Source organism: Panulirus ornatus, chromosome 14, assembly GCF_036320965.1.
Source record: "Panulirus ornatus isolate Po-2019 chromosome 14, ASM3632096v1, whole genome shotgun sequence".
Taxonomy (NCBI): Eukaryota; Metazoa; Arthropoda; class Malacostraca; order Decapoda; family Palinuridae; genus Panulirus; species Panulirus ornatus.
Genome location: NC_092237.1, coordinates 11,004,942 through 11,021,257, shown reverse-complemented (window position 1 = coordinate 11,021,257; position 16,316 = coordinate 11,004,942). Strand labels below are relative to the sequence as shown.

Genomic DNA, 16,316 nt, shown 5'->3' with positions numbered 1-16,316 from the left:
ATAAAGAGGACATATATGTCTGAAGTGGAGAGGACAAGAAGAAAGCCAAACTAGAAATGGAGGAATAAAATGGAAAGATTTTGAGTGCTCAGTGGGGTGAAAGGAATGCATATTCATATTAAGTCAATGGTATGACTAGGTATTTTAGTTTCTGTTGATTTTATGTGTATAACCTATTTATACATTAATCACCCCTTGCTGCACAGATATTTGTAATTTTCTTAAATAGCTCTGCACCACTATTATCTCTGAATATAGTGAATATTTTTCTCCACTACTTCTAAGTAGACAATAAAGTAAAAGCTGCAGAGCATGACTTGGAGCATTTGATTTTGTTTGATATCGAATACAGTGAAGGTTATGCAAGTCAACAAAATCTTCTCAAGTTTACTGTCAAAGTAAGTAATACACTCATAAAATATCTGAAATGAGAGTAAAAATGTACTATCAAATTCAGTTACTGAGAAGTGCAAAACAACTCATTATATCATCTGTTTGATGACATCTATCAGTTCTGTCACAGATGTGACTCCCATATTTTGACCAGAAAAAAGAAAATTATGATAAATCCGTGTCATTACTGGTTCGGACATCCAGCGAATTTTGTTAGGTTAGGTTTGTTGGGTTTGGTTTGGCTGAAATTGTTTTCTTGGTGGTTTTTGAAATCTTCTGAACAATTATGATTGTTTCTATTGCAAATCACTGCCTTTTGTGATTTTCCCCATCCAAAACCCAGGTTCCCTTTGTGGGTCCTGATATTGGATAAAGGGGGGGGGATATCTCCTAAGGCAGTGATACGTTGTAGAAATAAACTCAAAATTTTGCAAAACACATTAAAAACCATCGGAAAAACATAATTTCAACTTCCAACCAAGTCACTGTCCGAAACGGTAATTATACTGATAAATGTTGACTGTTTGGGGGTTAGGTGTGGTAGCCATAGGTTCTGCTAATTTTTCATATTATCTAGTTTCAATTTCATTACACCTACATTTTTCCTGTTACACTAAAAGAGCCAAAAATTAATAGCATTCTCCAACTGTTATTATATTCCCCATACACAATTGTAAAACAGTTACTCCATTCGCACTCTTGCTGAAAATGACGGAGAGATTATCTAGATAAATTACCAACAACTGGTATGGCATTCTCTCAACACTACACTACCACTGCAAAGTAAAATCACTCATGTCCTAAGCTAGTAATGATGCGGAGCTTAACTAGACTTTTACCGAGATGTCGGCAACTATGTTATTGACAAAAAAGAGTACACACACACACACACACACACACACACACATATATATATATATATATATATATATATATATATATATATATATATATATATATATATACATATATATACATATATATATATATATATATATATAATGAAGCTGACCTGCAAGCTGTCATTTGTAGGTGTCGTCTCAGCTCTACGCTGGGATTTGAACATTTCCATCTGATTACGCTTAAGGTAGCCCGTCCACCTAACATCTTGCATGCACGTATGACTGCTTGTTCGTCTACACGAGAGAGCAGACAATCTTCAAGAATAGATAATGCTCCAGATTTAGAATTCTGAGCCTTGACTTAAATGCCGCACTCAGGGATACCTCAGGTGCTACACAATGATTGGCCAATCCGCCTTCATTTCTTAAAATTCAGCCAATCAGTGGTTGATAATACTGACGTCACTGAAACGCCACAACGAGATGTTTACGTTTTCAGTCACGGTAAAAGCCAGAGCGAAAATCCGGATTTAAGTTTTGTGAACTCAAACATGGATTTCTGGCTTTCAGCTGAGGTATGCATACATATATACATATACAGTAATAATACACTAATAGGACACGCAAAATGGAGTTAAGAATTGGTGCGTTGTAAAAACATGAGCAAATCATAGAATCAGGGTTCTTAGATCTAGGTCAATTTAGGGCTACCAAAACGCGCTGCGTAGTATAAGGTTTATTTCTCGTTACTGTCAAAAAACTATTATTACTTATAAAGTCCCACATATAATTTTTTGAATGAATGTGCGACTCAGTTGTAATTCACAAATCATATAGCCAGATTTCCAGACGAGCTTGGGGTGCCTAAAAAGGACAAGTGCTCAGGCAACTTGGAACGCAATAACTAATGGTGGATAAAAATACTACATGCCACATCTGACAGTTCATATATATATATATATATATATATATATATATATATATATATATATATATATATATATATATATATATATGAGATGGATAAAATCAACATTTTCTTAGTTTATTTAATGAATAATGAATAATGAAGAGATTAGACACACGCGAATGTCAAGAGATCGAAGTGTCTTTAAAAATCTGAATTTGTGTAAGAACTGATGAAGAGAATTGTCAGAAGTTGAAGGAATGGCGTGTAAGTTTTTCCTGGCATAAAAGGAAGAAGTCGGTAGATGAATACCTTGACACAATTGGATGTAAAAAGGAAAATCGTTAATCCGCTGTGTTACTCGAAACACTCAAAAATAACTGTGCCCACTTCAACAAACCTTATGGATTGGCAGAAATGTTAATATGTACAGAGAAGTGCATCCCATCAGCGAACGGCAGGTACAAAAGTTACTGTGGCTGTAGAGAAGAATAGGAGGTGAAGCAAGAGTCGCATGGTGCTTGTGCAGGAGCAGGTGAAGTTAAACAAAGTCCTTCAGGAGAAGCGAGTCCTTGACGGATAAAGAAGCATTGCCGAGGTCTCGTGTTTGTGCTACACGAAAGAGGAAGCGTCGCTATGGTCCCTTGGCCTTGGTATAGGTAAAAATTTGTCACTGATGTCCCACTGTTTTGCTGCAAAAGGAAGAAGGCATTTCTAAATTCGTTTAGTTATACCACTGGAGAAAGGAAGCATCATTCAAGTCCTATGCTTTGCTGTTAAAGTCCTACTGTCGTGCTACTGAAGACAGCAGGCATTGCTGAAGTCGTTTGGTTGAGGTGTTGGAAGGGAGGCATTGTTTTAAAGCCCTTTGGTTAAGTTGTTGGAAGTCCTATGCATGAGATGTTGGAGGGAAGCCATCGTGAAATCCCTAGGATTGTGCTGCTGGAGGGACGAGAAATTCCCCAAAGTCCTTTGTTTCTGCTCCTAGAGAGAGAGGGGGGCATTGCTGAAGCGTTATGGTTATGCTGCTGGAGGGAAGGCATTCCTGATGCGCTATGGTTTTGCTGCTGGCGAGAGGTGGGAAATGCTGGAGTGCTATGGCAGTGCTGCAGGAGGTAAGAGGCGATGCTGAAGTCCCATGGTTGTGCTGCTGGGAGGAGAAGGCATTGCTGAAGTCCTACTGTTGAGCTGCAGGAAGGACGATTGTCTTAAGTCCCTAGATTTTTACTGCAGGTGCTGGAGGAGGGAGGATACGTTCCTAAGGTCGCATGGTTGTGGGGCAAGAATGAGAAGACTACTAGGGTCCTTTGATTCCTTTGCAGGAAACTGAAGATGTTGTTGGTCTTGTGGATCTGTTATAGGAGAAGGGATACTTGCCGAGAACCCATGTTTTTTGCTGCAGGAGAAAGGAGGCGTTGTAGAGTTCCACTTGGTGGTGCTGCAAGAGAGAGGAGGAATTGCTGTTGGAAGGAAAAGACATTATTCACGTCCAGTGGTTTTGGTGCAGGTGCTCCAGGAGAGAGGAAACATTCAACAGATCCCATGGCTGTGGTGTAGCAAGCGGTGACTCGACAGAAAAGGCAGAGCAGATTTTCATATATTTTATTTAGTACTCAGAGCAACACGAACAAAACACCTTGAAGACAGCCAAATTGAATGAAATTTCGCCACAGCGCAGCAAGGAATTACGCATGCGAGAGAACAAACGTTTCTGTCAATCCCGTGGATCAAGCACTGCTTTCACCATTTCGACCATTTTTTTTCTTTTAAGGCTGTAAACAAGGTCGTTTAACTTTAAATACGTCTTAGGAACATCCTGCTTTGATGGAAAAATTGGCCATAATTTAGTCGAGATCCTGGCTCAGTAAACACATTTTTCAATTCATTCATTCTTTTTTTTTTATAATGGGGCCCCATCTTTCAGGGGAGCCCTGGGCAATTGCCCGTTTTGTCCCCTTATAAATCTTGCTGTGTCCACAGTCAATCAACCTAACTTTTTTTTTTATGGTTGCGGTGGCTGGCTTCTAAGGCCCTCTCTGCCCGTGGGTCATTCACACTCGGAGTGTGAATTATGAATGTGGTCATGAGATGTTGTATGGCGCCGTATCACCGGAATGAGAATCATGGCTGGGGATGGATGGAAAAAAAAAAGTTTCTATTAACGCGTGAAGTGTGGTTGCACATGGCGCCATCTCTTTCACGCCAGGTTATAAATACATTGTTATCATCCCAAGAGATCCACGTGGACTATGATGCAAGCAAAGCCTTTGGAGAAAGTAGGGAATTCATTGATAAATGTATCAAAGTGCATTGTATAAAAAGGCTATAGTATCATAGAGAAATTCCCATCTAATCATTGCTAATTCAATTTCTAATTCCGTATGGTGGGTCAGGTAAATAAAGCATAGAATTATTTCATTCACATCCCGAGCCTGTTAAAGAAGAACATTTGCTTCCACAATATATAAGATGCAATGCATTATTTGGCTCACTCTTACCGGCCATAGTAACTAGCTTAGTAACGGACCCTGTCATTCTCTTATGTTGAACATGAAAGATGATACTAATTAAAATGCTTTGGCCCTTACCCTACGTCATTGACTACGTCACTTGTAAAGACGCCAATTATTGAAATTTCATTTATCCTTGCCCACAAGGATATCATATAAAGGCAGAATTTAATTAGATAAAGGGTGTGCTCTGATCCATTAGTCAGACTCAGGTTTTCATCCAAAATAATTAGAGACGACAACTCTCCGCCGCTTTATATATTATTTCCCACCTTTCTGTCTGGTGTCTGGACTTGGTGTTAAGCCAACTCTTGAGAATGCAAGGCAAACAAGCCAGCCTCTGACCAAACTACACATGTACCCCTTATATACTATGCAGATCAGACCACATTCCGTTTTTACAGTAGAATGCGGATTATTTTATCTATTTTGGTCAAAATAAACGTCATAAATAAGCTGTCACAATATTTTCCTACGTTCACACATGACGTATTTCAAAATCATATGTCCAGTAGAAGAAGTATAATGAACACTGGTAGTCAATATAAGGGATATATTTTCAGGGAAACTATACAATGGACTAGATATAATGTCAGTAGAAATGTTCCGTTGTAATGACGAAAAAAAAAAGAGAACTCTATATCTATTTCTAGCTCGCCAACTTCTGCCACCAGTTGATTCACAATAAAGATATTTATCAGTTTCCTTATAATTACATTTAGGGGAAATATAGCATAACTAACATGAAAAATCGATAACGTTTTCTTTTATAACCCATACTTCTATTACATAACATCTAGAGCAACTATGGCTCAAGGTGGCACTGGTTCAAGGCCATTATCATATGTAGGCCTTTTTGATCAGGGCAGTGATTCCCCTCTTGTTTGATTACAAAATAAGCTGCCATTGCAAGATTGGTGGTGGCATAGCTAGAAGAAATATACCAGTGGCTAAAAGTCATTCACAGTGTACCCTGAAATCTAGCGCTTGTTATGTAAGAGGCAAGTCTAATGGTCAGCTAACTGTGATCTGGTTCAGGTGTTCTCAAATCTGTAAGTGGGGGGAAAGAAAGGAAAGTATCCTTAACATGTGTAATTACTGCCTCATGTTACTGAGGGATGGGATCATGTTGGTTAGTTATGCCATGACACAAGGCTAGTGAAAAGTTAGGAAAATGGTGATTATAGTACATACATGTATATATTTTCAGGACACTATTTAAGTAGAAGTGAATTATATCAGTGGACTTATGTCATTCAGCAAAAGTCATCTGGGTGCTTTAGAGGTACTGTATAAACGTAAGGGAGTCGTTTATGAGGAAGCAACGAAGATCAGGGAAAATGCAAGGTTGATTATGGTATAAGTTGGTGAAACACTTTGTAGAAATCAACAGAACCTTAGAACACAATAATAACTTTCTCGGGTAACTATGATGTATATTTGTCGAAATATATAAAACTTAAATGCATGCTGTGCCCTGCCGTATGGTGAAGAATGTATAAAGGACACTATTAGTGTACAGGCCACTAAATGAAGAATATTTATTGGATGTATTTGCGTGCAGACTCCGTGATAAAGACTGTATACCACATATGTTTGTGAATTCACAAATTGTCAAAGTGCATAGACTTCCTAACAACTATATGTAAATTTAAAAGCAATTAAACATATCTCAAATAACATTTAATTAAATTAAATCTTGGTTGGTACGGAAAGTTAGGCAAGGATCCCATAAGATTTATTGATTTCTCTATGCATTGTAGACTTGTTGAAGGTTTAGTAACCTTGGTGCAGTTTTATGAATGCGAGTCATGGGCCACAGCCCAGAATGTACAAAGGAAGGTGAAAGTGTTAGTGATGTAATGTTTAAGGACAATATTTGGTATGAGGAGAGTTGATTAAGATAGGATAAGAGAGAGGTGTAGTAATATTAAGAGTATAGTGTAGAGAACTGATGTGGGTGCAGTGAAAGGATTTGGAAAAATGGAGTGAATGAATGAAGAGAGGTTGACAAATAGGATATATATGTCAGAAGTTGAAGGGGCAAGGAGAAGGGGAAGACAGAATTGGAGATGGGATGGAGTGGAAAAGCTTGTTAGTGATCGGAAGCCTGAAAATGCGTGAGCTTTGATGATTCTCAGTACTATCATGAGTTCATATTTCACCCCACCACGCCACCAAATCCTGGGTATGTACGTGGATGAGAGGCTTTTACCCTGCCAGTAAGGCATGGGGTTAGAGGTTTGGAAACCCTGGTAGTCTGAGATATCTCTTATTATTCACAGGATGCCAGCTGGAGTGAGTATTCCATAATTCTTAACTTGCCCTTTGAACTTGTGTGTTTCTCACTCCTCAGAGTATCATTTACTACTGGTGTTATGAAGATCTGAATTACGCTTAAAATGCAAACTAAAACTTTGGACCGTATAATCTTCAGTAAGAGGATGGTTATGAGAAACTTTCCATGGCTTCAGTACAAAGCTGCAAGACCTGCTGGCAGTATCAGGTATGAAATCCTATACCAGAGTTTCTGTTTGTTATTTTTAGATGTCCTGGTACAAATTCTTGTTTCTCTTCATTGTGATATGTCCTGCAAGCATGAGATATTCCAAAGTAAAATTTGGGTTCTGGGAACATATGAAGAAAGCCCCCTTTTGCTTACATTCATTCTCTAGTTGTCATGTGTAATACACAGAAATCACAGCCTTCAATCCACAACCAGGTATCCATATGACTAGGCTTTAGGGTGGCATGTTGTGAGAAAGGTGGCCTCTACTTTTCATCCTCAGAAACATTTCGTTAGAGGAAATCAAGGAGCAGCCTTTGGTACCTTTCATCCACCTGTGTAAATAGTAGCTGAGTTTAGACTTGAATCTAACCCATGTGGCTTTGAAGATTCCTCATCCTAGAAAGTCAGTTTTGGTATGCTGATTTGCCAGTGGAGGTATTCAAGTTTTTGTTTTTAGTATAAAGTTGAAAGGCCTATTCTGTAACCCTCCACCTCTAATCCTCACAAGACATAAATTTAGCAAAGAGAAATGTAGGTTCTGAATGTTGAATTTTTTTTTACCCATGATCGTGCTCTGCAAAGTTTTTCTTGGCCTGCTTAATTTTCCCCTCCTTTTTTGAAACCCTTTGTGTTGTGTCTTTTGGCGGTTGCCTTGGGTTAGTACCATGAACTGTGATTTGTGAGGATATGGATGGCTAGGAGCTGGTGGGGAGGTGATGTCAGCATGGTGGTCACTGTTTGGCCAAGGGTGAACCCTATTAGATGAGCAGAGCATGTGGTGACTTGAGAATCAACTGAAAAGGGTGAGTGAAAGAAAGCTTCCTAGCCATTTTGATGATGGCAGGAATGGCCCTAACCTAATTTTCCAAGGAATATCTCATGCTCACCAGACCCATCTCAGAGAGAAAGATTGTTTTTCAACTTTCGAAACCTACATTTCTTATGTATTTCCACTAATTTTTAATATTTCTGTGAAAGTTTACAGAATAACCATGCATAACCTGACGTTTGCTGATATAGTTTGAATTTGTTACATATGTAAGTAATATTGAATCAGATATTCATCTCTATCTTATTTCCAGCATGGGAAATAAGAATTACTATGAACTGCTGGGGTTGCAGAGAGATTGCACAACAGCTGAAATTAAAGAGTCTTTTATCAGGCTATCAAAAGAGGTAGGAAAATATTGCTATTAGCATAGAAAGTAGGTTGTATGTTTTGTCACATTCATTTTGGGACTTACTTGATAGAATGCATAACATTCTGAAATCCACACTATTGTATCTTTAAAAGGTGGTTGATTCCCATATTTCCATTTTCGTTGCTAATCATTCATTCTATTTATTTTACATTCTTCTGCTCTCCTATTTGTTCTTCCTCTTTTGTCTAATCATTGACTTAGATATCATTTCTTTTCTCTCCTTCCTAAATGATACATCAGGCAACTGCCTCAGTCATTTGACACCCATAGTAACTCACAACAAGGGAAATAATTGGCATTAAGGGTAATAAGACATTTATGGAAAAGGAAAGCATAAGGGATTTAACACGGTAGTTAAGAAATTGTTCCTTACTTTTAATAGTCAAATTAGCCACCTGTCAACATTGTTTGCCAGACTTCTTTCATTATTTTTTATTATTTTCTGTCATTTTTGGTACATAAACATTCTGAAGATTATCTGAGTGAATACTGTTAGATTGAAGTTTTCATATGTTGGATTGGAGGTATGCCAAGTTTAAAGTAATATTTTTATACTGAAAATCAGGCCTATTCTAGGCTAATGTATACACAGTATTGGAGTTTGGCAAGGAAGAAGGTTAACATTTATGTGTCTGTCTATCGATCTATGTCTCTGATGCCTTTTCCAGATGGAACTCCCTTAAGGGGATGGTCATGGCAATAGTCTCTCCATAACTAGAGAAATCCTGTGCAACTTCTTAGCCTTTAGTGCCTTACCCTTAACAGGCCACTGGCTGAGGGCAACTCTAGTGCAGTGTTTACATAAGCTCCTACCTAATGTTTCTTCTGACTATTTCTACCAAATGTTCCTGCATATTGGTCCTACCTACTAATTCTGTCTAAAGCTCCTGAATTATTTTCCCTTGTACTAGTGCTTCTACCATGTGGCCAAAAGTCTGTAGCTGTCATGTGTAATGCACTGAACCACAGCTCCCTATCCACATCCAGACTCCACAGATCTTTCCATGGTTTACCCCAGACACTTCACATGCCCTGGTTCAGTCTATTGATAGCACATCGACCCTGGTATACCACATCATTCCAGTTCACTCTTTCCTTGCATGCCTCTCACCCTCCTGTATGTTCAGGCCCTGATCGCTCAAAATCTTTTTCACACGATCCTTCCACCTCCAATGCGGTCTCCCGATTCTCCTTGTTCCCTCCACCTCTGACAAATATATCCTCTTTGTCAATCTTTCCTCACTACTTCTCTCCATATGTCCAAACCATATACATATACATATCAGCATATACATATACATACACATACACAGACATATACATATATACACTTGTACATATTCATACTTGCTTGCCTTCATTCATACCTGGCGCTACCCCCCACCCCACAGGAAGCAGCATCGCTACCCTCTGCTTCAAAGGTAGCGCCAGGAAAACAGACAAAAAGGCCACATTCGTTCCGAGCGTAGATGAGATTACATTGATTAGGATGTGCCATTTTAGAAAAAGACAAAGCACTCACCAGTGGTCACTGAATATAGATGAAAGGTGACAGTGCACCACCTCACTTTTGCAATGTGATGTTGTTTGTGTGGATAGGTTGCTCTACTGTTGTTGAGTCTAGTGGACAAGCATCTGCCAGACATATATGTTTAATGATGGTCCAAGTGGTTGAATCTCATTTTGCAGCCGAAGACACTTTAACTCTCTACTGAGGATGTTCTTTCTCTCTCAGATGCTCCTAGTCTCTTCTGCATTAGGTGTCAGCGTATTCCTTGATTTGCAGTACTGAGAATTTATAATCCTAAGTTGTCTAAAGGATATTAGGGTCTTCTTACTTGCTAGGGAATGTTTATCCTTGTTTCTTCTATAGCTTTGGAGATCACTTTTTATGGAGACTGTTGCCCTGGCTAACCTATTGAGGGAGGTGAATTTGGAACAGGCATCAGAGGTTTAGATAGATAGCTTTGATTTTGAATACAGCTTTTTCATCTTAAAATTTTCTCCATGCTATTTTCCTTTCCTTGGTTGAATAATCTAAGCAGCCCATAACTGATGAGATATGTATTTACAGACTCATAAGAGGTGAGATGGCACAAACTCAGAATTATAAAAGATTGCAGCATTGAGCTTGATAACTACTCATTTGACACTGAAGTTACAAGTTATTGGTATTTTCTTGCTACTGTCACTCCAGTGGGTTGACTATATGAAAGCACATGACAACTTATGCTGTTAGGAAGAAATAGCCTTTCACTGTTTCAAAGAATGTGGCCTACATATTTTCTTTTTGTTTTGGCTTGCTTAAATTTCATATGCATTACCAATATTTTATTTTTGGACATGCACATTACCATAAAAATCAGTGTAATGAAATTTTTTTGTAAATATCAAGACATCTTTCCTTAAGTTTTTGAAAAATTTTCTCCCATTTAGATTTTCTTGTTTTCTTACAGCTTCATCCAGATAAAAATCCGAAGTCCCTAAACCTCCATCAACAGTTCGTTGCTGTGAATGAAGCTTACTCAGTCTTAAGTAGACCTCACTTACGTTGTAAGTACGATGCAGAACTTGCAAGTCAAGAACAGCCCAAATACACTTATAGTGGCATAAGGACTGATGCTCCACGAGAAAAAATGTATGTACTGTAGTCAATGTGTAGTTTTCTGTGCTTATATAAATATTTCAGTATCTCAGAATGGGGAAGCAGTAAACTAGTGAAATCCAGCTGTGCTAAAATGCAATTTATTCACATATCTCCTTCTAAGTCATTAAATTCTTTCTGTTCAATTTAAAAAACTACAATTTAATCCTGAAATATTATGAATATGTTGGGCACAATCATATCCTCTGCTCTGTCCTGGAAACTTCAAATAATCAGCATCTGAAAGTCTGCTTCCTAAAAGCTGAGGGTGTTGTATAAGTGCTGTGATAATTTTTCTTGTGAGCTATTTCATTTAAATGGCAGTTTTAAATACACTGATATCGACGAGTGCTCAGACATCTGGCGTGGCTCTTCCTCCACCTCTTTGTTAACCAGGGTGAAGTCAAAAATCCTCTATCTCATTAATTTTCTTGGCATCACCTCCCTTCAAATGTCCTGTTTTGTATGTCATACTGTGCTGCTGCCTTTTTGTTTTACAGTTATTTTAATTACTGCTGCTATGAGCTGTTTGCATGTATCCATGATCCCAAGTTTTGGATGCTGGGCAAACTGATGGCTGTTGCACTCCACACTTGCCTCCTTCATTGCAAATTTTTAGAAACTGAAATGCATATGTCTCAATATATACATTAATTCTAAATTACTGCAGGTACACAGTTTTATATGAAGACATTAACACCCTAGTACTAATCACATCACTGCATCTGTTGTGTGTATTGTCATTTGGGCACTGATTTTGCTAGATTGGCATCCAACTGAAAAGAATTTTCCATCAGTGGCTTCATATGTTAATAATGTCATTTTTAAACAGTTCCCTTCGGAAAGGTCTTGACTATCTTATAAATTGATAACACGGGAAATAGTTACAGTATGAATCCATAATTATCGCTTCAAACTACACCACTTAAAAATATTCCTCAGTATGAACACTTACGATTTATTATCTTGTACTCATCAAAATTTATAGTTCTTTTTATTTTATGCTGATTTTTATGCATTCCCCTTCAAGCAAACCTTATCTTTCTATGTATCTATATCTATGATGCCTGTTCCCTCCTGGAACTCCGTAAGGGGTGTGGCCACAGCAATAGAGTAATTCATAAACCGTTAAAATGGGAAATAATCACTTTGTAAATGAATGATTATCACTTCATAATTAAACCACCTACAAATGTTTTGACTGCATGCATACAGTGAAGTCTTTACTTGTTAAAATATACAGTATGACTTTTTTTTACCTTGAATGAATTTTCACACTGTTCCCTTCAGAAATGTCTTCTTTAACTCAAAATGTGGTGGTTTTGGAAATGATATCAGTATGGTTGGATAATTATTGCTCGTGATTACACTACTTATGAATAATGTATATTCTATGCACTTAGAATATATTACCTACTTTCAATAAAATACATAGTTTGTTTTCATTTTACATTGATATTTACACATTTTCTTTAGAAAAATCTTGCCTAATTTATGACCTAATATTGTGAACAATAATCATAGTATAAATCTTAATTTTTGCTTGTAATTACATGTTTATATGTGTCATTTGACCTGTACACTATCTGTCTATATCTCTGATGCCTGTCCCATTCTGAAACTCCCTCAAGGGGGTGGCCATGGCAATAGAGCCTCCATAACTAGTAAACTTCAGTACCACTTCTTAGCCTTTAGTGCCTTACCCTTAACAGGTCACTGGCAGAGGTTTGCTGAGGTTCCTGCCTAATATTCCTTCTGACTACTACTACCTGACCCTTGACACTTACCATTTGTTTTTATTCTCATATCTATATGGGGATAGGGGAGAAAGAATACTTCCCATGTATTCCTTGCGTGTCGTAGAAGGCGACTAAAAGGGAAGGGAGCTGGGGGCTGGAAATCCTCCCCTCGTTTTTTTTTTTTTTTTTCCCAAAGAAGGAACAGAGAAGGGGGCCAGATGAGGATATTCCCTCAAAGGCCCAGTTCTCTGTTCTTAACGCTACCTCGCTAACGCGGGAAATGGCAAATAGTATGAAAGAAAGAAAAAGATCTATATACAGATTTTTTTTATTATTTACAGCAAATTTTTACAGTTCTCTTCAGAGGTGACATACCCAAGTTGTTCATCCGAAAGTACTGTTATGCTCTCAAAACAGTTTAGGTATATAGAGGAAAATGAGAACTTAGTATCTGACTGAGCTGCCAGGCTGTGCAGGAAGCCTGGGAGAGGCCCATGTTCAGAGATCTGTCACTGGGGGTCTCACCCTCTCCCAGAATGTGCTGATGATTTTATATTCCTTTGACTCTTGTAGATGGTAGGGAAGCTTCCTGGAGTATAAAAGCATTTCAAGCCTTTACAGTACAATATCCATGAATTTTGTTCCAGTTCTAAGTTTTGTCATATCATCTTTGAAAGTATAGTCTCTTAATGTTAAAATTTTTCTGATTCTATACTAATCCTCCATACCTTTTCACACCCATACACATAAAAGTACATGGCACAGCATATTCCTTTGCGATTCTTTTTTCTGGTGCAGTATACTATGTCTCCTGTTTTATCTCAGAAATTTTGATGTGATTCAGAGGAAGTTTATGAAAGTGCGAATGATTGAACAGGTATTTATTCTGAATTTGATAAATTCTCTGTTGTTCACAGTATATTCCAAGATGAAACCCTCTGGGAGATGCGAGACAAGAGTGAAGACCATAAGTATGAGGGACGGCCATACTACGGGATACATGGCGTAAAAAAGTTGCCAAACTCTTCCATTGCTGCAGGAGCTGTCATCTTTATGATGCTTGGTGCCATCTTGCACTTCTTTTTTGCAAAGTCCGTTGTATACACTGTCTGCTTAGTTTTTGAGTACTTTGTCTTACATAGTGCTCTTAATCACTTTATTACTTGTCTTAAAATGTGTTCTTAATATATTTATTATTAGATGGTGTTACTTCATGATACCTTGATACAATGCCATTATTCTAAAAGTATGAGAACCACTAAACAGCAAACAATTATGAAAGGAGTAATGCCTAATTTAGGACAAGCTGAGGAATGGATGAGCAGATTCATGTTAAGTTTGGTTTAGGATTCATGAGGTGTATGCCTGTCCTTGTTAGTATACTACTTCAGGGATGGAGCTGTTGCAAAGAGGAGTATGACATAAAAAGATGGAGTTGACACTGTACATATATGACACTGTGTAACAGAGTAAGAGATAGAAAAGGGACAATAGGATAATAATGAAACTGGAAGAATATTAAAAAATAGGGAGTGAGCTAAATGCATACAAGAGCAAGCTGGTGGTGTTTGAAAAAGGATGAGGCAGGGTATGAGATATATTTAGATGGTTAGAATTAGGAGAGAATGAAATTTTAAGTACCTAATGAATACCTTTAGTGAAGATGAAGGAATTGATGCTAAGATATTGAAGAGGATAATGAAAGATGCTGAAGAAGGAAATGATAGTAAAGAAGATTGTGACTGTGGCAGAATACATATTGGAACATTGTTTTGCCCTCCTTGGTATATGAAAGGTAAACATGAGCTATACAATAGGAGAATGATAGAAAGATTGCCATCTGTGGATACACATTCCTAAAATTTCAATCTGGAGTGAGAAGAGTACATAAAATTAGATATGAGGGTATCAAAACAAGATATGGAAAAGAGAAGTAAGTTGGCTTGAAAAGAAAATATGGAGACTACATAGTGTAGGCTGTTGGAAAGAATAGGTATGGGAAGGATGAATCAGTGTTATTTGAGAAAACACAAGGCAAAGCAGATAGTGAGGTGGAAAGACTGTGACAGAGCATATAAGAAGGGTTTAAACATGGAGAGGCTGTAATTATACAAGAATAGAAATGCTTAAATGAGACAACATGTGTTGCCATGTTAGATAATGGGAGAAAATGTACTGGATGGACAAAGTTTCTTATGATACTTTATAATCTTAGCTCAATGACTCTGTGGGTTTTACAAATATCTTATAAAGACTAAAAACTGATGTTTTTTATGTTCATTATGTTCATATCATACAATTGATGCTTTTCAGGAAAGCCTCTGACTTTGCCATTGAGCAGCTGAATGAACGTGACAGAATTGCAAGTGAACATTATAAGCTGGCAAGACAACGAGCATTGACCAATGGCAATGAAATGCAAATAGCGCTATTAAGAGAAAGAAGTGAATCAAACAGCTTTAGTAAATGAATGATATGCAGCTTTACAAAAAATGGTATAACAATGTAGTTCCTTAAAAGTGAATATGTATCAGAGATTAAATATCAATAAACTTAAGCCTGTCCTTTCAGTCAACTAACTACCTTCACATAGAATTTTAACAAGTCTGTATTTACACCTGCAAGTTGATTCTTACAATTTATATGTTTTTTCTATGCTGTATGTACACTCCAAGTCAATATCTTACAGTTTATATGAAGACATTTTGAAGAAATGCAATTACCCACCAGTTCAGAGTTAACTGTTAAGGAAACATCAAGAGCAGAACTGAATTTACTTCATGTAAAAGATTTACAGTTTGAGGACATAATAACTGATTATTGGGATGATAAAGCTATAACCTCTTTAATCCTATTCCCATTTACAGAGAGGATAAGGTGTATACTACCTATTAGTTCAGTCACATTCATCCTCAGCTTATATACACTGTAATAAAGCCGCTACATCGGTTGTTAGGTCTGTCCTGTATGATGTAGCATGGCTTGGGAAGTTGTGTGAGAATTTTGACATGGTTTAAAGTTTAGTTGACTTTTTAAGGGCTATTCCAGCCATGTATGAGTTTGTCAAATTTTGTTGGGATTTTCACTGTTGTGCAATATCAATGGGTAAAGCAAAAGCAAACCTTAAACTGTTCCATAATATCAACTGGGCCGTAAGTAATGAAACAGATGAAACTGAAGGATTGAGAGACAAGGGTCATTAGAAAAAAAATGAATGGAAAGCTAGTGAGGAACTGAGTGCAATGTTTCAGTGTATTTGCAGTCGAAGAATGCTTACTGCCAATACTTCCACAATAGGATGTATGACAGACAAGTAGGGAAGAGCCAAATGCTAAGTTCCAAAGTGTATTTAAATTAAGACATGTTACTTTATGCTTTTAACATGGGATGGAGATTAGTCAGAAGTAATGAGGAATGAATGCTAGGTTCCAGAGTTTAATCACAGTCAAAGACTTGAAAGCTTGGATGGAGAACAGTTGAAAGTGTTGAGATCATCATGGGATTTTGGATTAGAAAACAGGAAATGTCATGTCAGTTTTTAAGGGAGCCACTTGTGAAAATTCATTACAC

The 16,316-nt window shown here is 37.5% G+C and overlaps 2 protein-coding genes across 8 annotated transcripts in view; one reads left to right on the top strand and one right to left on the bottom strand.

The window, feature by feature from the left end:
* Nmdmc (NAD-dependent methylenetetrahydrofolate dehydrogenase) overlaps nt 1-1,541 on the bottom strand; it is a 45,934-nt gene extending 44,393 nt beyond the window's left edge. For both annotated transcript variants that reach the window (XR_011713682.1, XM_071669622.1), the window contains exon 1: nt 1,406-1,541. Coding sequence is in view for 1 of the 2 variants with exons in the window: in XM_071669622.1 (XP_071525723.1) it covers nt 1,406-1,500 (95 nt within the window). In the remaining variant the exon portion in view is untranslated. The remainder of the gene's footprint in view (nt 1-1,405) is intronic.
* Nucleotides 1,542-5,417: 3,876 nt separating this feature from the next.
* On the top strand, nt 5,418-15,311 carry LOC139753309 (dnaJ homolog subfamily C member 4-like). Of its 6 annotated transcripts, none has more exons than XM_071669616.1 (6): nt 5,418-5,469; nt 7,009-7,158; nt 8,244-8,337; nt 10,820-11,001; nt 13,664-13,837; nt 15,060-15,311. In XM_071669616.1, exons 2-6 carry the CDS (start codon nt 7,055-7,057, stop codon nt 15,214-15,216), a joined length of 711 nt encoding a protein of 236 aa, XP_071525717.1. In that variant the 5' UTR covers nt 5,418-5,469; nt 7,009-7,054; the 3' UTR covers nt 15,217-15,311. The 6 variants fall into 6 exon arrangements, with proteins under 6 accessions (XP_071525717.1, XP_071525716.1, XP_071525715.1 ...); XM_071669615.1 differs by having other exon boundaries at nt 5,418-5,704; XM_071669614.1 differs by having other exon boundaries at nt 5,430-5,653.
* Nucleotides 15,312-16,316: the final 1,005 nt, after the last annotated feature.